General features: G+C 43.0%; 3 protein-coding genes across 5 annotated transcripts; 2 read left to right on the top strand and 1 right to left on the bottom strand.

Annotated features, from left to right (window-relative positions):
* The first annotated feature begins 247 nt into the window (after nt 1–247).
* On the top strand, nt 248–16,884 carry adam17a (ADAM metallopeptidase domain 17a). 3 transcript variants are annotated; one of them, XM_056427350.1, is made up of 19 exons: nt 248–583; nt 846–978; nt 3,576–3,709; nt 3,951–4,039; nt 4,685–4,874; nt 6,296–6,426; nt 6,995–7,081; nt 7,798–7,923; nt 9,209–9,353; nt 9,517–9,608; nt 10,042–10,194; nt 11,146–11,345; nt 11,488–11,591; nt 11,733–11,867; nt 12,429–12,559; nt 12,724–12,802; nt 12,968–13,056; nt 13,242–13,301; nt 14,381–15,299. In XM_056427350.1, the coding sequence occupies exons 1-19, from the start codon at nt 478–480 to the stop codon at nt 14,525–14,527; spliced, it is 2,331 nt and encodes a 776-aa protein (XP_056283325.1). In that variant the 5' UTR covers nt 248–477; the 3' UTR covers nt 14,528–15,299. The 3 variants fall into 3 exon arrangements, with proteins under 3 accessions (XP_056283325.1, XP_056283324.1, XP_056283326.1); XM_056427349.1 differs by lacking the exon at nt 14,381–15,299 and adding an exon at nt 15,307–16,884 and having other exon boundaries at nt 254–583; XM_056427351.1 differs by lacking the exons at nt 248–583; nt 846–978; nt 3,951–4,039; nt 14,381–15,299 and adding an exon at nt 15,307–16,884 and having other exon boundaries at nt 3,634–3,709.
* Nucleotides 16,850–19,599, bottom strand: iah1 (isoamyl acetate hydrolyzing esterase 1 (putative)). The gene is made up of 6 exons (XM_056427353.1): nt 19,469–19,599; nt 19,277–19,329; nt 18,995–19,146; nt 18,129–18,290; nt 17,485–17,606; nt 16,850–17,254 (listed from the first exon to the last, which is right to left on the bottom strand). The coding sequence occupies exons 1-6, from the start codon at nt 19,529–19,531 to the stop codon at nt 17,078–17,080; spliced, it is 729 nt and encodes a 242-aa protein (XP_056283328.1). The 5' UTR covers nt 19,532–19,599; the 3' UTR covers nt 16,850–17,077.
* A 526-nt stretch (nt 19,600–20,125) lies between these two features.
* On the top strand, nt 20,126–21,442 carry LOC130201932 (dnaJ homolog subfamily C member 30, mitochondrial-like). The gene has a single exon (XM_056427149.1). It carries the CDS (start codon nt 20,139–20,141, stop codon nt 21,099–21,101), a length of 963 nt encoding a protein of 320 aa, XP_056283124.1. The 5' UTR covers nt 20,126–20,138; the 3' UTR covers nt 21,102–21,442.
* The last annotated feature ends 85 nt before the right edge of the window (nt 21,443–21,527 follow it).

Below are 21,527 nucleotides of genomic sequence, written 5' to 3'. Positions count from 1 at the left end.
ATTTTAGATTGTGCTTTTGCAATTTAGAGGTTTTTGAATAATTATTACTCTATAAGATTTCAGAGGACGCTATTGTAGTTTTACCAGCAATAGACACTGGTCCCTTTACAGGTTACTTTTCTCATGTGAGGAAGGAGCCTGAAAGACCTTCAAATCGGGCAGTTAAAGTATCAAATAATTGCCCACAATTGTCCATATTTTTTATGCTGAAAGTTATGCTAAAGTATTGTCCCATTTCAAACCCTCACACTCGACCATTTAGCAGGTGACGTCATTGAGTCCCCGACGCTTCAGGCTTTAGGCCTCCGGGGAGACGTCGGGTCGGGCCTGTCCTGCATCCCGCCCTCAACGAGTCAGCGGATGTTATCCACTCGGTGCACTTCCGGGTAGCTCAGCTAGCTAACTGTTAGCTCTCCAGGCAAACCGACTAAATTGTGACAATGAGAGCGCGAGCATAGCTGACCGAGCTGCCAGACGATGAGGAGCCTGCTGTTAATCGCCTTTCTGGCTCCTTGTTGGGTCAACGGTGCCGTTAAGTCCAGAGTTATAACGGAAAAAAATCACGAAGAAAACCCGGAATTCGGTAAGTAGCTTAGCATGCTAGCTTCAGTGTTAGCTCAAGTGTTACTGCTAACGTTCACGATTTTATGGAATCGTGTTCACGATGACTGCCGCAATGTAATAACTCAATGTGTTGTGATCGTTAACACTGACTCGGAGTCGTTGTCAGCTGCTTAATTAAACCATGTTGGGCTAGAAAGCGGATTGTCGCTGCAGGTTGTTGAACAGTGAACACGCATTCTGCTCGGTGGTGTGTGACCGTGTCGTCTCTCGATGTCTTCCAGATGCTCTGAGCGCCATCCTGTCAGATTTCGAGGTGCTGCCGGTGTCAGGCCTCCAGCTGCACTCTGTACGGAAGAGGGACGTCCACACAGAGTCACACCTGGAGCGCTTCGTGAGCTTCAGAGCGTTGCACAGGTAACGTGACAGCTCCTTATACCTGACATGAGCCTACCTCCGAGTATCGTTGTTTTGATCTATGGAGTGATGGTGCAGGATAGCAGGCACGTGCACAGATAGAGCCCTAGTGGTGCTCAAGCACCAGCCCCTTTGCCCTGAATGAGTAAAGTGCCCTTTTTGCTGGAGAAACATTTTTTTTATTCATCCGTATTTAAGAATAAAAGTTACTCTCTCTGTCATCAAGTCCCCCCAAATGTGTTTTATCATCCGACGGGGCATTTATTTGAGTTCTTGTGAGAATTTCGCCCTGACATGCTCCGCGACGCTCACGGGCCCCCCCTCCTCTCCTCCTCCACTTCCTCCTCCGCGCAGTGCTCCTCGCGCCACCAAACGGGTGCACCTCCTTCTCCTCTGACCCGCAGCATCAGACACACAGATCATGATGGTGTTTGTCCCCTGACGTTGTTTTGTGATCAACCACAACATTAGCGCTGCTGAAAACATGACGTCACAACTGGTCCGACGTTTCCTAAAAAAAAATGTTTTTAAACTCCGTGATTTCAAAGCCTCGTCCAGCTGTTTACTGACGTTCAGGGGCGGTTTTTCCTACAGGCGGTATAGGCGGCCGCCTAGGGCGCCATTCAGAGGGGGGCACCCCCATCTATATCTCCAACCAATATTTTGACGGCAATGCCAGGCAGAAAACAAACAAAAAACATTAAAGCTGCAAGCAGCGTCGAACGGGTCCTCGCTCATCTGCGGAGGGCGGCGGAGGAGAGAGGAGTCTCTGGCTCTCGAGCGAGTTTCTCTTCTCTTCTCTTCTCTTCTCTTCTCTTCTCTTCTCTTCGAGTCTTCTTCTCTCTTCTCTCTTCTCTTCTCTTCTTCTTCTCTTCTCTTCTCTTCTCTTCTCTTCTCTTCTCTTCTCTTCTCTTCTCTTCTCTTCTCTTCTCTTCTCTTCTCTTCTCTTCTCTTCTCTTCTCTTCTCTTCTCTTCTCTTCTCTTCTCTTCTCTTCTCTTCTCTTCTCTTCTTTTCTCTTCTCTTCTCTTCTCTTCTCTTCTCTTCTCTTCTCTTCTCTTCTCGTCTCTTCTCTTCTCTTCTCTTCTCTTCTCTTCTCTTCTCTTCTCTTCTCTTCTCTTCTCGTCTCTTCTCTTCTCTTCTCTTCTCTTCTCGTCTCTTCTCTTCTCTTCTCGTCTCTTCTCTTCTCTTCTCTCTCTTCTCTTCTCTTCTCTTCTCTTCTCTTCTCTTCTCTTCTCTTCTCTTCTCTTCTCTTCTCTTCTCTTCTCTTCTCTTCTCTTCTCTTCTCTTCTCTTCTCTTCTCTTCTCTTCTCTTCTCTTCTCTTCTCTTCTCTTCTCTTCTCTTCTCTTCTCTTCTCTTCTCTTCTCTTCTCTTCTCTTCTCTTCTCTTCTCTTCTGCTGGAAATCACTGCTATATACTCTGTTTCGCTGCTCCGTGACGTCACGACTACGAGCGACGTCACCGCATCAAAGCGCAGACTGTTTCCATGGTGACTCAGTGACGTCACGGAGAATGCGCGCGATTACAGTTTTTCTCGATTGCTTAACCTCTTCCACTCCACTGAGGACGCCGGCGTCCTTAAGACCCTCCCCTTCCCTTTAAACGGCTTGCTCACGCAGACCACGTCAATAAACATGGGCATGTTTGGTATCCCAGCATTCAACACATCCTCATCTTTGCAAAGAACATATACATTTTCTTTTATTTCGTAATAATTTTTCACAAGAGGAGCCCAAACACACAATATCTAAAGTCGCGATAAATGCAGCAAGTCGGGTCTTGCAACATTTCGACGGAGAAAACGTAGAGAATACACTTTCTAAGTAGATGTATTAGCGGAGGTATTAGCGGAAGTACTAGCGGAAGTTAGCAAAGAGCTAGCGGAATCAGAAAAGGTAAACAGTTTGACAAAAAAACTTTTTTTTGGTGCGCTGTGTCTTCCCTGACAGTAACGTGTTGAAGCCAGGAGACCGCGCTGTCTTTGCCGGGCCATGAACACGGTGATTTGCTCCGTTTTTGTTTGACTACATTTTATTAGTAAGTTAGGTTAGACTTGTCAATCCCTTCGTCTACTCTAGAGGAGACTTACGGCTTTCTAACGACGTGTTGCATATGCAAATTGAGTCACACGTAACGGAACTCCTCTGAAATACGTGGGCGCAGCCAGTCTTCTCCTTACAGAATATATATGTTAGGATAGGTGTGGATATGTCCAGGTATGTCAAAATGCCCATACACATGTTGTAAAAGTTATTGGTGACTGTGATCATACTGGCCGTGAAGCGATACCTTCTTAGTGGATCTCCAATGTAAAGCCCAACTCGCATTATACGTTGATTTGAGGGTAGCTGTGGCCCACTAGGCCCTTCACAAGTAACCCTTCACACCCTATGAGTATGCACACTGGAAAAGCAGTTCATATCAAGAGGGATTCCCCTCTGTTGCTCTCCTGAAGGTTTCTTCCTTTTTTTTCCCCCATGAAAGGTTAATTCTATTTCATGGGAATTTTTCCTGATCCAATGTGAGGTCCTGGGACAGGGATGTCGTCTGTGTACAGATTGTAAATGTAATTATTATGTGTCGTTTCATCTCTTTCAGACATTTCAAGCTTTACTTGACCACCAACACAAATCTTTTCACTGAACACTTTAAAGCTGTGTTTGTTGATAAACACGGGAAGGAGGAAAACTACAATGTTAACCTTCAGAACTATTTCACTGGGCATGTTGTTGGTAAGTTTTATTCTAGGATTAAAGATTCACGAATGTTTTTTGGAAATAATATTTTAGTTTCCTGATTTTGCATTTCACTAGAGTCTGATGAACAGTCATTGATTTTTTAAAGACCCATTTGCCAAATATTAGCAATACCTGTAATGCTAGTCTGATGCCAATACCGCTTCTTTAAAAGTATATTGACTAACAGAATATATAAATCTTTTAATACAAGCTACTTTATTGTTGCTGTTTGAAGGTGAGGAGAATTCACGTGTGCAGGCACACATAGAAGGAGATGAGTTTTCTGCTCACATTCTAACTGATGAAGCCGAGTATAACGTAGAGGTAAGAAAAATCAGCCTATCTGTGTAGAGTCCAAAATAGAGTGAGTATTGAACATTTTGTGGGTATTTTTTTTAAATGCACGCGACCCTCAGGCTTTTTTTGTCCACGGCATTTGACTCGGTCACACTGTTGAAGACTATAAAGATACCAAAACAAGACTATATTGTACATTAATGCCAGAAGAATGAGAAGTAATAACACATCTCCACTGCAATAATCATGACATTAAAATACCCAATGCCACTTAACCTCCTGTCTTTCTCATTGCCAATATCTTGATATATTCTTTCTCTCTTTTTGTTGCACATTTTCCCCCATCCTCTCTTTTACATTACATTACATGTCATTTAGCCGACGCTTTTATCCAAAGCGACTTACAATAAGTGCATTCAACCTAGAGTACAAACTAAGAACAACAAGAATACAGAAAGTAACATTTCCTCAACATAGTCGAACTAGAAAAGTACCACAATAAGAGCTATCTAAGTGCCACTGAAGTGCTAATTGGTGTTTTACTCCAGATATACTCGGAAAACATGTGTTTTTAGTTTCCGGCGGAAGCTGTAGAGACTCTCTTCTCCCTGTGCCCCTCTCTTATTCCTCCTTTTGTTATCTAATGCCACCTGTCTTTTCCTGGCCATCTAGCCCCTGTGGAGGTTTATAGATTCCCCGGCTGATGGAAGATTGCTGGTTTATCGCTCGGACGACATAAAGAATCTGACCCGCATCGTCTCTCCAAAAGTGTGCGGCTACATTCACGCAGACGCTTCGAACATTCTGCCACAGGCTTCCAGCAGGGATCGGGACGGGCAGGAGGAGGTGGAGCAGGAGAAGGGTGAGCTGTGCCGTCTCTTCCTCACTAGGAGCGGAGAGGCCAATGGTCGTGGTCATATTCGTGGAGGAAATGTGTCGGATGAGGACGGTATATAAAGGATTGGAGATCACACGTGGTGCAGCCCTGTGCTCGTGTTTGTGGATGGTTAAGAGTTGATCATGAACGAGTAGGAGGATAACTCATGTTTAAGGTAGAGAGGAGGAGGAGGCTGTAGTAGTGAGATAAAGGATGTGGGCGTTAAGTTCTGTAACTGTCGAAATCCTTTGTTGCACCGAGCCAAAGTTATGCACATTCAGTACACACTGCTGACAAGTGGGTATTATGTAACATCCAAAAGCCTTTTGATTCTGTCGTGTTTAAATGTAAAGCATATAGCAGCGACGGTGTGCCGGAGATCTCTTCAACACCTCTCACTGGCAGCTGGGTAAAAAGACTCATTGGGGATTGAAGTTGAGGTGAAGATTCATGGAGGAGGCACTCAAACTAATGGAGGCTCTGCTGCCCGATGACACGAGCGACTCGTCACTGGTCTCCCACGGCTTGTTGTGGAAGCCAGGGCAGCGCACACCCACACTTCTGAACAGAGTGCAGCCATGTGTGTGATGTAATGCTCCAATGGGATGTCTTCCTGTTGTCCTTTTCTGTTATATTCCAAGTGTTTATTGTTTGAAGAGTTTATGTTTTTTGAAGTCACGAGGCATCTCTTCATAGTTCCTCTGTGCTTTTCAATTTCAACTTAAACAATTTGAAGATTTGCTGCTTAATTTATTTCTAAACAACTCAATTTGCATTTTCAAGACCTCACAATGGGCTCTGGAAAATGTTGACGGGATTTTTTTGGGACTATTTATTGCATTACCCTGTAAACTTAAAGGTTATGCAGGGAGGGGGGGGCACATGCATGATATTGGGGAAATTGTAGAGGCATTGAAATAAAGTATTACCTTTTATGAAGTTAAATTCGAAATGCAGATGTCAAGTCTTGTATGAGCATCTCTTAATTTATTTGGAAAAGTGAAGTGATTCCACAGATAATGTGCAGCCTGGTTTACTATGGTTGTATATACTGTAGACCCCCTTACTATTATGCACTAAACTATAAAGAGAAATTGCTATTTAAATTGCTATTAATCAGCACAGAAGCAGCTCTTAATCAGTTCTCAGACAAACAAAACAGACGACGCACTGCTAAATGTGAAAATGAGGGCAAATAGCAATGGGATAATGGAGCATGGCCTCATTGTTTAATTCTTCATGCATCTATCTTTGTTGAAGTTTACCCGTGTATGTTGAAATATGGTAATCCTTTAAGAGATATATTTTTAGAACTTATTATTTTCCTTTCTTGGTTTGGCTGCCACCATTTTTCTTTCTCGACCCTGTTCCTTTCTCTCACTATTTGTGCTGCTTCCTCCTCACAGGGCCTCACCACAGAGAGAAGAGACAGACTCACGATCACAAGAAGAACACCTGCCCCCTCTTGCTGGTCGCAGATTACCGTTTCTTTAAAAACATGGGCCGCGGACAAGAGAGTGTCACTCTCAACTACCTGGTCGGTCTTTATTATGCTTTGTACAAAACTAATGCGCCGTATAAAGATGTAACCTGCATCCATAGGGTATTATATTCAGAATCGGAATCAGAATCGGGTTTTATTGGCCAAGTAAGTTTGCACAAACAAGGAATTTGGCTTGTTAAAGTGACTCAGTGTGCTTACACAAAATATACATTACAACACAATACAAAACAAAAACAAAACAGTGCAGTACAAAACAAACAGTGCAAAACAGTGCAACGGTCTAGGAAGTTTAAGAAAGTGACTTAAAGTATATACAAGGTGGAATGGCGATATACAGTAGCTGTGAAACAGTAGTGCAAGAAGAAGTGGAGAGTATATTGAGAGTATATTGAATAGGGTGAGGGCAGAATGTATGTTTGCCTCCCACAGTTTAGTTTAGTTTTAAATCCCACAGTTTAGTTTTAGATCAGGTGGATACATCTATGATCAGCATTGCTATTCCCCGTGAATATTTCAAAATAAGTGTCTGCTGTTGTCGATACAATTCTGTACGTTAACAATTCTTCCTGTATGATTTTTTTTCTCCCTTCTCTCACTCCAGATTGAGCTGATCGATCGAGTTGATGACATGTACAGGAACACAACCTGGGATGATGAATTCAAAGGCTACGGGGTCCAGATCCACCAGGTGCGTCTAGCCGGTTGTGTTTTGTAGTTTTTGGTGATATGGTTCAAAGTTGTGGGCTTTCAGACATGACTGCTCCCAGCAGCAAGACAGCTTTGTTTTACATCGTCAGTCCCGGAAGTGGAGCGGAGAGCAACACTGTCCCTCACTGTGTCGAGAACCGCATTTTTAGGAGGAACTGAAAGCTTCTGTGTGTGCCCCGTGGGGTAATTTAATTTGTTCCACTGGCTCTGGGAATGAATAGAGACACTGTTTGTCATACTGTGAGTCTCGGTATTTCTCACTGAAAAGATATGCACTGAGCTGCTCTGAGTTATTGTCCAATTTTTTCCACTCTACAGGTCAAGAAGAATTTATAATGTACCGCTTCTAATCCCAATACCTTTTTATAGGAAAACAAATTCTGGCTTGACACTCATTCCCTAAAATGGGATCCCCTCGGCCCGCTCTAACTATGCATTCAAGTGTTGTTACAGCTTTTACAGGGTCACGGCCATTCCTGACAGACTATGTTGCAGTTCGATGTAAAAAAAATCCTGTAATAGTTCATTTATGATTTGAGTGGAACATAAATCCTACACACGTTCTATATCCTACAGTCTGGACTATGACGTGTTGTAAACAACATTAATTATGAGCCAGTACACTACGATTTGTTTAAATTCTTTGAATACAATCTTAAATTGTTCATTAATAGTGTGTTCGGTTACCATTCTCAGATCATCATCAACAAGGAGCCCACAAAGGCTCCCCGTGGCCACGCTGGCACAGGCTGGGTCCACTACAACATGGAGAACAGCCCTGTGAAGGGGAAAGTGGTCTGGGACGTGAAGAGACTTCTCGAGGTAGGAAAGGGACACCAAGAGGAAGATGTACATGTTTGGGAAATGCTATGTGCCCCTTTTCACTCAACCAGGGGACTGTCACTGGATATGATTTGGGTAAATGTAATTGTCTACAGAATGTTACATGTGTTCACAAACATGTTTAACATGTACAATTGCACTGGGCCTCTACAGGCTTATCAAAGATGTATCCAGATATTAGTGCCTGATAAGTAACACGAAATGGCAGTCTAGGAATGACTGTCATGCATTCTGGATTCATTACAAATCAACTGAAATATTGCAAGCCTTTTATTCTTTTAATATTGCTGATTATGGCTTACAGCTTAAGAAAACTCTAAAATCCTATCTCATAAAATTTGAATATTTCCTCAGACCAAGTAAAAAAAGATTTATAACAGCAAAACAAAATCAAACATTTGAAAATGTGTTTCCAGGTGTTTCGAGTTAATTAGACGATTCAAGTGATTTGTTTAATACCCTACTAGTATACTTTTTCATGATATTCTAATATTTAGAGATAGGATATTTGAGTTTTCTTAAGCTGTAAGCCATAATCAGCAATATTAAAAGAATAAAAGGCTTATATTTGAGTTGATTTGGAATGTATCCAGAATGCATGACATTTTTGTTTTTTTAATTGCATTACAGAAAATAAAGAACTTTATCACAATATTCTAATTTTCTGAGACAGTCCTGTATATATATATGTTTCAAATCTATATTTGTTTTCCAAATTATCTCAAAAAATCGTATAAATATATATATATATATATATGCCCTGCTCAGTATAAACATTGCTCAAAAACCTTCTGAACAATACTGCAGTTCATCCTTTAACCCTCCTGTTACCTTTCAATTTGATTTCAATTTATTCTTTCAATGTTGGTTCCGGTGTTTCAATTTGTTTTATTTGACTTTTTCTCTGTGTCAAATATAATAATATAATTTTTTATATTTTATATAAGGCTATATTTAGTTACAACAAACAAACAAAAATAAAGCACCACACAACTTAAACTTGGGAATAAAAATAAATAATTTAATTTTTGTTTTTTTTTAATTGCATAAAAATTGACCGGTAAAAAATATGTTAGTAAATGTGAAGGTAACAGGAGGGTTAAGTGTCAAAAGTTATTACGTCTTGTTTAGATGTGATTAATGTGACAGTGATAGTATTACAAATGGTTTCTTGTTGCGAGACGTTGTGAGAAACGGGGCATAAAACTAACTTTGACAAACACAAATGTTGATGTGTAAAATAGCTTTTTCTTTTGTCCCATAGCAATTCAGCTCAGACATCGCTGAGAACGCCTCCACTGTGTGTCTCGCCCACCTGTTCACCTACCAGGATTTCGATGAGGGCACACTGGGGCTGGCTTATGTGGCCCCCTCCAAGCCTCAGGCCCTGGGGGGCCTCTGTCCTAAACGTAAGGACGCATCGCTTAGTGACAAAATTGCTTTGTTTTGATAAGCTAATCATTTTATTTTTGATAATTCAACTCCTACATTCAAAGCTGTTGAGTGGAGCCTTTGGGATTTAGTAAAGCAAAACCGATTCTGATCTCTTGCATTGTTTTTGTCCTTTTGTAGCGTACTACCCATCTAACTCTGCAAAGAAGCCCAGTTACCTCAACACGGGTCTGACCAGCACCAAGAACTATGGAAAAACCATCCTAACAAAGGTCTGATTTGTCCTTCAATCATTAGCCTTCATGCAACTCATTACAAGCTGCTCTCAGTTTGAGTCAGGATGTTATGCAACATGTCACCCCGCCACATGTAGACTGGAGAGCAGACACACTTTTGTTGCGTGGGTGTTATGAGTAATGACGTTAACACCTCAGTTATCAGGATATTGCTTTCTCCTCAGCACAGTTTACAGTTAACTTTCAAAACATTAATGTGATTACAGTTTTGGATGTGTATCTGTAGCCACCAAGATAATATGCATGCTTTTTATCAGTGAAATAAGTGTTTGTGAACAACGAGACGCAGTGTCAGTCCGGCATTTTCTGCGTGATATAATTGAGTTTTGGTGCGATTCTCTTCTTGATTGATACAATAGTAAACTATATGTTTCAAGCAAATAACTCTGGTTTGTTTGTGTCGCATCAGGAGGCCGACTTGGTGACCACTCACGAGCTGGGCCATAACTTTGGAGCAGAGCACGACCCCGACAACATCCCCTACTGTGCTCCCAGTGACGACCAAGGGGGGAAGTTTGTCATGTACCCTATTGCTGTGAGCGGCGACCATTACAACAACAAGGTACCCTCTGAACTGGTGAACAACTAAAAGTGGTATTAAAACTAACAGCAGCATCACCATCTAAGTGTGAGGTATATAACAAAGTGTACATTTGAGTAGCTTGATCTATTGTGTTGTGTATATAATAATAATAATAATAATAATATATTTTGTATCACGCTTTAAAGGGTACTCAAAGGCACTTTACATGATAAAAACAGGACCAATAAAAGCAATTCCAGTATAAACGGAGCGATGACATAACGGTAACAAACAAACATATTGAGCTCGGAACGCAGGTTAAAAAGAAATTAAAAGAAATTAGTTGTAAGTGTTTTAAAAGTGGCGATTAACAGACTGTCTGAGGTGCTGGAGGGGGGAGTTCCAGAGGGAGGGAGCAGCAGTAGAGATGTCCCTCCCCCGGGGTTCAGTGCTTGGAAAGGAAGTTGGCGTCGGGGGGTCTGAGTGTGGGAGTGGGTCGGTGCAGGAGGTCCAAAAGGTATGAAGGGGCGAGTTAGTGAAGATAATTGGAACTGTATTATTTGCTGTTTGGGGAGCCAGTGGAGGTTTTGTCGGTCACAGTTGTTCCTGTGAAGTCACAGACAGTAAATGTACTGAACCTCCTCCGCAACTGGCCTTTACAGCCAATATGTCTATGAGATTCAACTTTAAGGTGAAAACTAGACCCTCCTAAAGATATCTGTGAGTGCTAAAAACTAATTTGAATAACATCGGTATGCATTCGTAAAAAGACTTCCAATGGCCAGACAACCGTTAAGACAAGAATCCTAAATGTTTCACTGACTTTGTTTCCGTTCTTTTGTATCCAAATATTTATTAAAGGAAATGCCTCTCTTTTGAATCAGGAATAAATACATATATTTTATTATTCAAGAATTTGAGCTTCATAGCATCGCCTTTCACAGTTGAGCACAAAGTAAATATCCAACCCTCATCTACTTCCTCCCGAAGCGCTTCTCCAACTGCAGCAAGATCTCCGTCGGAAAGACGTTGCGTTTCAAGGCTCCCGTGTGCTTCAAGGAGAGGAACAGTAAGGTGTGCGGCAACTCGAGAGTCGAGGCTGGGGAGGAGTGCGACCCTGGCCTACTCCACCTCAACGACGACCCCTGCTGCACAGCAGAATGCAAATTCAAACTTGCCGCCAAGTGCAGGTATGAGATGCAAAAGACGCATAATCAATCGTCAATATCTACAAAATATGCTCAAACATTGGATTCATTTGAAGATGGCAGAAGTCTTTGTGTTTCTAGTTTGAGGGGCGCACACATCCACGTGTCTCTGTTCTCTCCACAGTGACAGAAACAGCCCTTGCTGTCGCAGTTGCATGTATGAGCTTGCAGGAACAAGGTGCCAGGAACCCATCAGTGCTACCTGTAAAGGCATATCATCTTGCACAGGTGGGCGCCTCCTGCTGGTCAAACACAAGAACTGCAGGGACCACTGGAAGGCGGTTTCTTTGATGCCGAGTCAATTTCTTTATATTGATGAATTAAAAATATTTTAAAACTCTCTATCTCTACCTTTCCATCGCATGTTAGGCAACAGCAGTCGGTGTCCACCTCCTGAAAACGCTGAGGACGACACTGTGTGCGTTGACAGCGGCCGGTGTCTCAATGGAGATTGCAACCCGTTCTGCGAAGCCATGCAGAATCTTCAGTCCTGTGCCTGTAACGGTAAAGAGCATCGGGGGGAGGCTTTCACCACATGCCATGACATATTTAACGATGACATTTTATAGTTTATTTTTTTATGGCATCCAAATGCCCTAAAAATTGTTTTATACTCGCTCTTATCTCATCAACTATGTAATTTGCCATGACATTTATATAGACTTTTATGTAATTGTAATCAAATGCAATGCTATGATTTTTTTAATTATAGCATACAATAATAGGCCATTTCTTTGACGTTCTACACTATAATATTTTACGTGGCATTATTTACTTTGACATTTTAACAATATTCTCATTAAATGCTATACTATCCGTTTATGACATACTACGACACTTTTTTCATTCCCTTTTGTAACACGCTGGACTCTATGACTGTTTTATGATACTGGATGAAGGATCTTATTGAAAGGGCAGTGGCTTATGAAAACATTTTTAAGAGATTGTTCACAGGTTTGAATAAATGTTTTGCTCTCTGATGTGTTTGCACTGCCAGTGTCAATGAAAATGTAGCATATATATATCTTAACATATAAAACGGGGAATCTCCTTTCATTCTTGCAGAGACGGAGAACTCCTGTCAAGTCTGCTGCAGGGGAAGTGATGGCGCCTGCTCTCCTTTCATCCAGACCAATGGCAGCTTCCTTTACCTTCGCAAAGGAAAACCCTGCACTGTGGGCTTCTGTGGCGAAGGCGTGAGTCATCAATCTGTCATACCTGTTCACGCTCTCCTACCATGTTTCCATCATGCTTAATATTTTATTTGTATTCCCGAACACAGCTCTGGAAGGTCCACAATGAGTGTGATCATTCTTTATTTGGCTATGTGCAGAGTGTCAACTTTCTCTTGTCTAAACAGGGAAAGTGCATGAAGCAGGTGCAGGATGTGATCGAGAGGCTGTGGGATTTTATTGACAAGCTGGACATTAACACATTCGGTGAGTTGGTTTTTAACAAGCACTTTTTAAATCTAATCAACTTCCTGAGAACATGAGTATGGATAAAACAATCTTTTTCTTGTTGTTGTTGTTGATTGTAGTCTTTTCGCCCTCCTTACCTTGGTCTCTCTGTTTTTCGTGTCTCTGCCGTCATCTGTGCATCAGGGAAGTTCCTGGCTGATAACATCGTGGGCTCCGTCGTGGTGTTTTCGCTTGTCTTCTGGATTCCTCTCAGTATCCTCGTTCACTGCGTGGTAAGAACCTGCTGCACGTCCATTTACACTCGTTCCCATTGTCTTTACTGTGATATTATGATATTACCGGATGCTTGTTGGATTCTGGGTTCTGTTTGAAGGTGAATCACGTCTCTACAGTAATTACCTCGATTATTTGACTTTTTTAAACGCTGACATCCCTGTCATTTGTGTTTCTGCCGCAGGACAAACGACTCGACGAGCAGTACGAAGATAACACAAAGTCCTTCTACTACCCCCCAAGCGTAAGTTCTTCATCTCTCTTGCGCCCGTAAGATCCTTCCTGTCACACTAACCAAACTAATACAGTCACACATTGCTTTTTTCAACACGTTGTCATCTTAAATTAGCGAGGGAGAGGGAACTCTAAAGGTTTATTGTTCAGGTGGAGGCATTTGCCTCTTTTCTGAATCTCTGTCGAGATCCTTGCATCATTTGTCCGCTTTAAAAGAGGTGCTACAAAATGTGCGTTCAGCAAAAAATGTTGCTTGCTGGAAAGTAAATATGATTATTAAATGCGTTATTATTATTATTACTCTTCAATTAACAACAACAAAATAAGGATTTACTTATTTTTACATTTTTAACATGTATTTGCTCGTATGTTTGACAGGGAGTTCTTCTTTTTTTTTAAAGCTTTGGAGATGTAGAAAATCTTTTGGCTAAAATGTAACTGGCTTTTACGATTCTTTTTAAATGGCCCTGAAGACACATTGTCAGTGTCTCACTCCGAGCTCAGGAGTATCATAAAGTGCTGAAGTTGAAACAGTTCCCATAATAAATCTTTTAGTACTTGTTTCCATGTCTGTTGTCTTTTCACTGGTTTGAAGTGCTAGAGCTGAATTAGAAAAATATATTGTGTATTTTTTGTGCCAGTAAGGCGTTTGCAATATCTTATTTCAAATCTGAAAACAGCTGTGGGGTTGTTTTCTTGCTCTGCATGATCAAACCTCATGCACACAGTCCTGATATTTGGATTAGCTGAGCGTTTGAGTGTTAAACACTTGGTAATAATAAATAAGGATCTCTCTTTCAAAAAAGTAAACTTAACTGTTGCTTATAATTATGAATACTTGATGTTAAATTATGAATACTTGATGTGACTGAGAAATATATACATTTAAAAACCAAACCAAATGACCAGAGGCTTCAAGAAAGGCTTTTCGTGGCATCGCGAGATGCCGTACTTGGTAATGTGACGGCATCTATTGGCTGAGTGTTGACGCCACAGGCGAGAGCAGGATCCTCACCGCCAGGTTCAAACTGCCAATGACCTGTCCATCACTCTCTGCCTCGGCCCTTTCCATTCTCATTGGAACTGCAGCAGATGGTGGAAGTTTGTAGTCGAGCTCCCGCCATAGGTGAGTGCGCGTGCCATGGCTTGGTGTTTTGTTGCCATTGGGTCCATGAGGATGCATGGTCGGCGGCCCACGTTTGGGATACTCCTGCTCTCACTTACTCCTCGACGTAATCACTGATCAGGTTTCACATTTCCAGCCCTCAAACTCTCCTGTGGCAGAGTCTCAAAGTAAAGCGAATTAATGTGACTGGCTAGAGGTGTGCTTCTCGTCACAGAGTCATATCTGATCAGAAATTACCTCAAGCAAGCAAGATTGCATTTTAGGAGTATGCAAACAGCGAGAGGACGGAAAAGGTTGCACCTTGTTGTCGTTTGTGAAATCGGATGCGGTGTGTGTCAGCGTTTTTTTAAGTTTTGCATCTGCTGTTGTTGAAGCCACAAGAAGAAGAGGGTATGACTTCTCCTTTAGGGAGTCGTTGTTTTGATTGACCTTTTTCTTTTCGTTCTGGCTGTCTGCACTGTGTCGGTCGGTTTGATTGGGAGACCGAGGCTACATTCCTCTGTCGACGTTTGTCGCGGCTGACTTTTTGACTTGTAATGGCAGGAAAAGCACAGGAACAACTAATCACATTAATGATGGCATGACTCCATTTAGGTGTGACAGTAAGTCCTGCAAGTGAGTCGGCATGCATGTGCTCCTAACCACACATGTCCACTATGAGCGATGTTTGTTTGACTCATTCCCACATTTAGAGGGGGCGTTGGGGACGATGACGGCAGATAGCTTTTTACTAAACGTCTGGGTTTTTCAGGTTTTGATTATTAACTTTTTTTGAAATAGTTATCCTGGAGGATTTGAGCAGAATTGAGTAAAAAGGGACCGGATCCCTCCTCGGTCAGACGGTCAGCTGTGATGTGCTTTGGTTTCACACGTTGTTCTCGCTCCCCAGAGTCAAGAAATGCTGAACAACATCGAGTCGGCGTCCGTGCGCATCGTCAAGCTTCCCCCGCCTCCCTCCTCCTCCTCCGCCGGCCGGATCGCGCCCTCCTCCCTGCCCCTGCAGCAGAGCCATTTCGGGGCCTCCCCCGCGGCCGGCACCAGTACCCCGGCCCCCGACCCGAGCTTCGGCCTCACCCCGGACAGCGCAGGGGGGCCGCGGATGGCCACCATCCAGGAGGACAACAGCAGCGACTCTCACCTGGGAGAGGAAAGCCTGTCGGACGATTTCACAACCGCAGGAGCCTCCTCGTCGGTTACGAAGTCCTCCTACGAGGATCTGACCGAGCAGAACCCGTTGGCCAAGGACCGGCGGCGCCTGAAGAGGCAGGAATGCATTGACACCAAAGAGACGGAGTGCTGAGAGTTTGGCTGTTTGGTTGAGTACCAACGAGGCACCGACACATATGTGTTTTAGGGAACATGCAAATACACGCGGCATCAAATGCATTTTTTCTTATTCCAAATCCGACCGATTAAAGGTGAAGGTCACCGTGATGTAGATATTATTCAGTCGGCTTCAACCTGGATTGAACCACCACACAGAGAATACACGAGTAGTCACACGTCTCGGTGAAACCGAATATTTACTGAAGTGAATTCATGTGGGTTTTTTTGCCTAGGGTTAAATATTGCTTTGTCATTTCTAAGTTAGGGGGTCCCTGGTGAGATCTGTTGTGATCTGTGGATCTAAATCTACGGAGGGCTGGTTCCCCAACACGTCTCTCGTCTGAACCCAGTGGTCCCTCAAGGCAGGAAGTATTCATGGCAATGACCTCCCACTAGAACCACTCGTGATTCCACTAACAGGTCAACAGGTGAATGGTTCAACATGTCATTGATGATCGTTGTGATATTTTACTGTTTAAAAAGAAACGTTTCAGTGTGATGTGTCACTCGGCCAACGTTGACTTCAAGATTAGTTTTTAGTTTTTTCAGAACTGCACTTTGAGTATTTTTCCATATCACTGGTTTTATATACGTCCTTTCTATGATGTGTCATTAATAGTTTATTTCATACATGTGCAGGCTTGTAAAACATTTCCTTTGCACTTAGAATGCAACACTAATTCTGCACTGGGCGCGTCGTCGTCTCTTCAGTAATACACTCGTGTCCAGCTGTGTATAGATATATCGTCTATATACAACACGGAGCCTTCGACGAGATGAACAATAATACTGAATTACATTTTTAAAGGAAGTTCCTGAGGTGCTCAAATGCTGTTTTTTCCCATTTGGTTTCCTGTCCTTGTGCCAATGTGAGTTATGCACCAGTTATTTGATCCCGTCTCGCCTGCTGTATCGCATGTTAAAATAGTTAAATGCGTACTTTCTGTAGGTCAAGGAGAAACAAAATACTGTGTTGCTAACATTGACTACTGGATTGATGTGAACTGTTGTACAAGCATATGTCCTGTCATATATTCTGATGTGTATATTCTTAATGTTTCTGTGTTTATATGTCACCAGAGTTACTTTTTTTCTTTACACGCATCTCAAAATAAATCTTTATTGTGCATTTTAAATGATACATGGTCTTGCATTTGACAGTGGTAAACAAATCGCAGCTGCTCGATTGTTCTGTAGCAGGGATGCAGTCCGGTGTCGGGCTCTGGTCGACTGGAAATTTACAACGAGCGCCACAAAACGAGGTTTATTCTCGACAGAAGAGCCGGCCCGGTGGGATTTGGAGATGCCTTTCAAAGCCAACGTCCTCCTCCTCCTCACGGGTCACAGAGGAGACTGCTCTCGGGGCTCTTTGCATCCACGTCTCCCCAGTAAGGCAGGATGAAGGGCAGGTCAGCCACACGGCTCTCCAGCAGCACCCACAGGTGCTGAGCAACAAACTGGTTTCCCCTCTGGGAGAGATGCAGCCCGTCCGACAGATAGACGGTGTAGTCCTGCGTGGCGAGAGCACAGAACTGTGAGACTTCTGTCAGATTAGGAATATCGCAACGCTAGGTTGAGTCGCTTTCAGCTTATTTCATATTGAAACATTTAAGAACACCATATAGATGAAAATAAGATTTTAAATGTCCAAGAGACTTAAATCTTTCTTGCCCAATTCATCAGCGCATTCACAATTCTTCAGTGGCCTCTCAGGACACGCAGCCGTATAACAATCACCCACCTGTCCATCTTCCTGCATGAGCGTCCAGAGGTCCAGGGCGACTGCGCCGCACTCACTGGCAACCTGGACACACGCCTGCGCATACTGCCCCGCTGTAGAGTTGTTGCGATTGAGTGGACATCCTGAAAAAGACAAAGAAGCACTCGTGATCTCTCGGTGTGGCACGGAAGGGTTACAAAAGCAAGAGCGTGGATTAATTACCTTCGCATTGAAAATGCGGACGGTAATGTTTTGATCGCCGTGTATTTGTGTGCGTGAGTGTTATTCGCATAAGTCAAAAAGTTTTAAACCGAATCGCATGAAATTTGGTGGGATGATTGGTTATTATCCGGGGACCATTTGATTAGATTTTGGGATCGATCGGGTCAAAGGTCAAGGTCAAGAAAAGGTCAAATCTTCTTTGAATCGCATGGGATTTGGTAGGATGATTGGTTATTATCCGGGGACCATTTGATTAGATTTTGGGATCGATCGGGTCAAAGGTCAAGAAAAGGTCAACATCTTATTTTTACCATAGCGCGGTCAATTTTTATCCAATTGGCATGCAACTAATGCCAACATGTTCATAATTCAATGCCCAATCTTGTGATATGCGAAGGTATGCGCTCTACCGAGTGCCCGTTCTAGTTGTGAATGTGCGTTACCTTTCAGAATACACTCCTTCTCCCAGGCTGGCTCGTGGAGAGGTGGAGGCGTGATGAGTATGACTCTGTCAGCTGGCACTCCGGCTGAAGCCAGAAGCCTGGTGATGTCCCTCAGGTTCTCTGAATACTCCTTCAGAGGGATGTGCTGCTGTGTGTTTTGATCTGCATGACAGGACCAGGCGAAGAGAAGGACACATCATACACAAAAATTGGGAAGAAATGAGTCATTATTAGTGAGAATATTTTTTAAACCGTGTGTAATTAGTCATTTTGGATAATCCCAAAAAGCCTAATTCTTAATCCAACGGCGCATGTTTAGTTTTAATGTAGTGACCTTCATCTCTTATGTCAAAATGTCATAAAATACATCGTGAAAAATAAAAAATAAATTGTAAAGTACGCCATAAAAATGTCAAAGTACAGTTTGGCATAAAAAGACAAGACGAAATGTTTATTTTTGTAACCCTCCTGTTACCTTTAGGGTCAATTTGACCCCATTCAATGTTTAACGTTGTTGTTCTTTGGGGTCAATTTGACCCCAGGCTGTTTTTCACTGTGTCAAACATATAAGAAATATCAACTTTTTTATATATTTAAAGGGCTATTTAGGTAGTCAACAAACAAACATAAAGTACCTCACACTTAAACTTGGGAAACAATATTAATTCTAATAATTTTCTGGAGGTTTTAATTACTGGGGTCAAATTGACCCCGATGGTAAAATATGTTAGTAAATGTGAAGGTAACAGGAGGGTTAAAAGCCACATTATCATGCAATGAGTTAACAAATATGAATGTGCAAAATATGCAGAGCACCCACTCAGGCGACAAAACAATTCTAGAGCTACATCCAGTAATTGTTCTACCTTCCAGGGCGCAGTCGTTGGCTCCAAAGAAGACCGTGACCGCAGCGATGTGGTTGTCTGCGGAGTTTGTGACGTTGATGATGCGAGGAAGAAGAAGTTTAGCCCATCTGGAGTTGTATCCAGAGAGTCCTCTGTTCACGACGTCACACTTTCTGAAAATAAAATCACGTCACATTCAGATCTCAGTCAAAAGCATTTAATTTGAATAACTCGTATGAGAAAGTAGACGAGCACTTGAGGAAACAATGAGGAACTGATAACTTAGGAAGTAAAGATACTCACCGGGCTAGTTTGTTGGCGAGTTCTGCCCCCCAACCATTGGCTTGAAATGAAAACTGAAAGAATCGAAAGCAACTGCGTTATTCATCGCAAACCTCAGCTGGACAGCGAACAGCAGAGTTACCGCAGCGTGTTGGCAACTGACTGTCGGCTGGCACGATATTAAAGTCTGTTTTTTGTTGTTCATGGACCGACCTGTGTGATGGAATCCCCAAATAAAATCACTTTCGGCCAAATTACTGTTTTTAACTTAGACATTTGAAACCTGCTGCACCGTAAACTGAAAAGTACTGCGCAAAACAAGACTTCCGGTTAGGGGCGTGTCTCACGAATTTGAGGCTTACTTCAAAATAAAGGTTTTAACATCCTGTCATTTTTTTAATACATGTAGTACATTCACCTAAATAATGCATTAGTAAATTATCATGATCTAAATTTAAAACTATATTATAATTAGAAATTCTAAAACTGGATTTATAACAATAAAAGGTAACCAATACTCTGTATAATGGACAAAGCAGCAACAATGATGATCATTAAGTTGAAGCCTTAATAAAAACTGAAGATTAAAACCTTATTGAAGATATAATTTGTTGCAGGACTAGATCTATCAATGACAACTGAGTGGTACCGATATACTGTGTATGTTTGTTAGATGGTATTAGTTTAAAAGTTGTAGAATATCGCAAACTAAATTTATTAAACATTTGGTATGTGTCGATACAAAATAATCGAACATCATGCAGACATATTGGTTGTTTGTCTCGTGTAGTTCTGGTGTCATGCTCCCGTCGGGGGCGCTGCAGCTCGACGAGCCGCCATCAGCATCCCGGAAGTCAGCTTTTATTTTTTAGCCCCGTCCAACATGGCGGAGGTCCGACTGCGTTCCGGGAGGGGAGCGTACAACTTTGCCCAAAGTCGATACCGCCTTGAAAGTCGTGTCAAACAAAGTAAACACGCAGCACAAGCTTCGTCTCCATCGGCGGAGTTTATTCTCGGCGACATTCAAAGTGGAGAACTACGGGGAGCCGGAAGTGCAGCTTCACGGGAGAGTTACATAACGAGGACACCGCTGTCAGGTCATGTTGACAATGCCCTCGGCAAAGAGTGCTGCCTCTATAAAAAGCTGCAGATTCAAAGCATAGCGACGTGTCTCCCTCCGTACCGGATCAACGGCAGCTTCCGGTGTACCGTTTGGTCCGCTCGTCCACAGCAGCGCCCCGGGTTGTGTTTAGGACCGGCACCGGGACCGGTGGTGTTCATCAGAGCTTACAGCGACAACGGAGCGCGACTGGAGCCCCTTTACAAAACCAAAACGGGCTACTATGACACCCTGGAGGTGTCGCCCACTGCCAATCAAACGCAGATAAAAGCCGCCTACTTCAAGCAGTCCTTCGTCTACCACCCGGACAGAAACGCCGGCAGCGAGCACGCCAAGGTCCGCTTCTTCGAGATCAGCGAGGCCTACACGGTGCTCGGCAACAAGGCGCTGAGGAAGAAGTACGACCGGGGCGTGCTGAGTCCGTCGGAACTCATCGCCACCGCCAAGCCCGCCGCCAAGGACACCGGGGGCTCCTCCGGAGAGCAACCCGGAACCCGACCGTCCGCGGTGGGCGCAGACAGACGGCAGGTGCTCTTTGATTTCGACAAGTTCATCAAGGCCCACTACAGCGAGCAGCTGCAGAGGCAGCATGACGCCCGGCTCCACAAGGAGGAGATGCTGAAGAGGAAGGCGGAGACGGGGGTGGACACGGCGACCACGTTCATGGTGATGGGGGTGATGGTGCTGATGGCGACGGCCTTGGGTGTCGCCACAGGTTTGAAGTGAGGATATTGCAAGTGAAATAGGATTACGCTGTTTTTGTGAACCGCTGCAAATCAAAGACCGGAAAGTGTATGGATGTGTGTTCTCAGGACTAACTGTAATCTGTAATCTGTCTGAACAATGCAACTTCCAGCAGAGCAGTGGGGATAACTAGTCCTGGCTATACCTTATTTAAATCAGTGTTGCTATTGAACCATGTAGCAATGTAAGGGATGTGTATATTAGTCATACATTGAGTCTTATTTTCATTATGAAAGGTGCCTTTATTTATTTTAAACATCCACATTGTTCAGATATTTAATTAATAAATGAGTTGATTGGTGCCTGGCGGAGCAGTAAACAAATGTTGCTTGAGTCTTGTTTGTCAACGTTACACCAACACTGATGATCTGTAAACCTCATTTAAAGAACACTTCTGATACTAGCTGG

The sequence above is a fragment of the Pseudoliparis swirei genome, chromosome 11 (genome assembly GCF_029220125.1).
Source record: "Pseudoliparis swirei isolate HS2019 ecotype Mariana Trench chromosome 11, NWPU_hadal_v1, whole genome shotgun sequence".
NCBI classification, from domain to species: domain Eukaryota; kingdom Metazoa; phylum Chordata; class Actinopteri; order Perciformes; family Liparidae; genus Pseudoliparis; species Pseudoliparis swirei.
The sequence above is the reverse complement of the archived record's forward strand: the minus strand, read 5'-3'. Positions and strand labels throughout refer to the sequence as shown.

Bases quoted from the DNA above. Each gene is read 5' to 3' on its own strand.
- adam17a (XM_056427349.1), top strand. From the start codon at position 478: ATGAGGAGCCTGCTGTTAATCGCCTTTCTGGCTCCTTGTTGGGTCAAC. The intron at 7,924-9,208 runs GTAGGAAAGGGA...TTTGTCCCATAG, and splicing joins ACGTGAAGAGACTTCTCGAG to CAATTCAGCTCAGACATCGC. The intron at 11,868-12,428 runs GTAAAGAGCATC...TCATTCTTGCAG, and splicing joins TCAGTCCTGTGCCTGTAACG to AGACGGAGAACTCCTGTCAA.
- iah1 (XM_056427353.1), bottom strand. From the start codon at position 19,531: ATGTCTAAGTTAAAAACAGTAATTTGGCCGAAAGTGATTTTATTTGGG. The intron at 19,330-19,468 runs GTCGGTCCATGA...CGATTCTTTCAG, and splicing joins TTGGGGATTCCATCACACAG to TTTTCATTTCAAGCCAATGG. The intron at 17,607-18,128 runs GTAACGCACATT...TGTCTTTTTCAG, and splicing joins GAAGGAGTGTATTCTGAAAG to GATGTCCACTCAATCGCAAC.
- LOC130201932 (XM_056427149.1), top strand. From the start codon at position 20,139: ATGGCGGAGGTCCGACTGCGTTCCGGGAGGGGAGCGTACAACTTTGCC.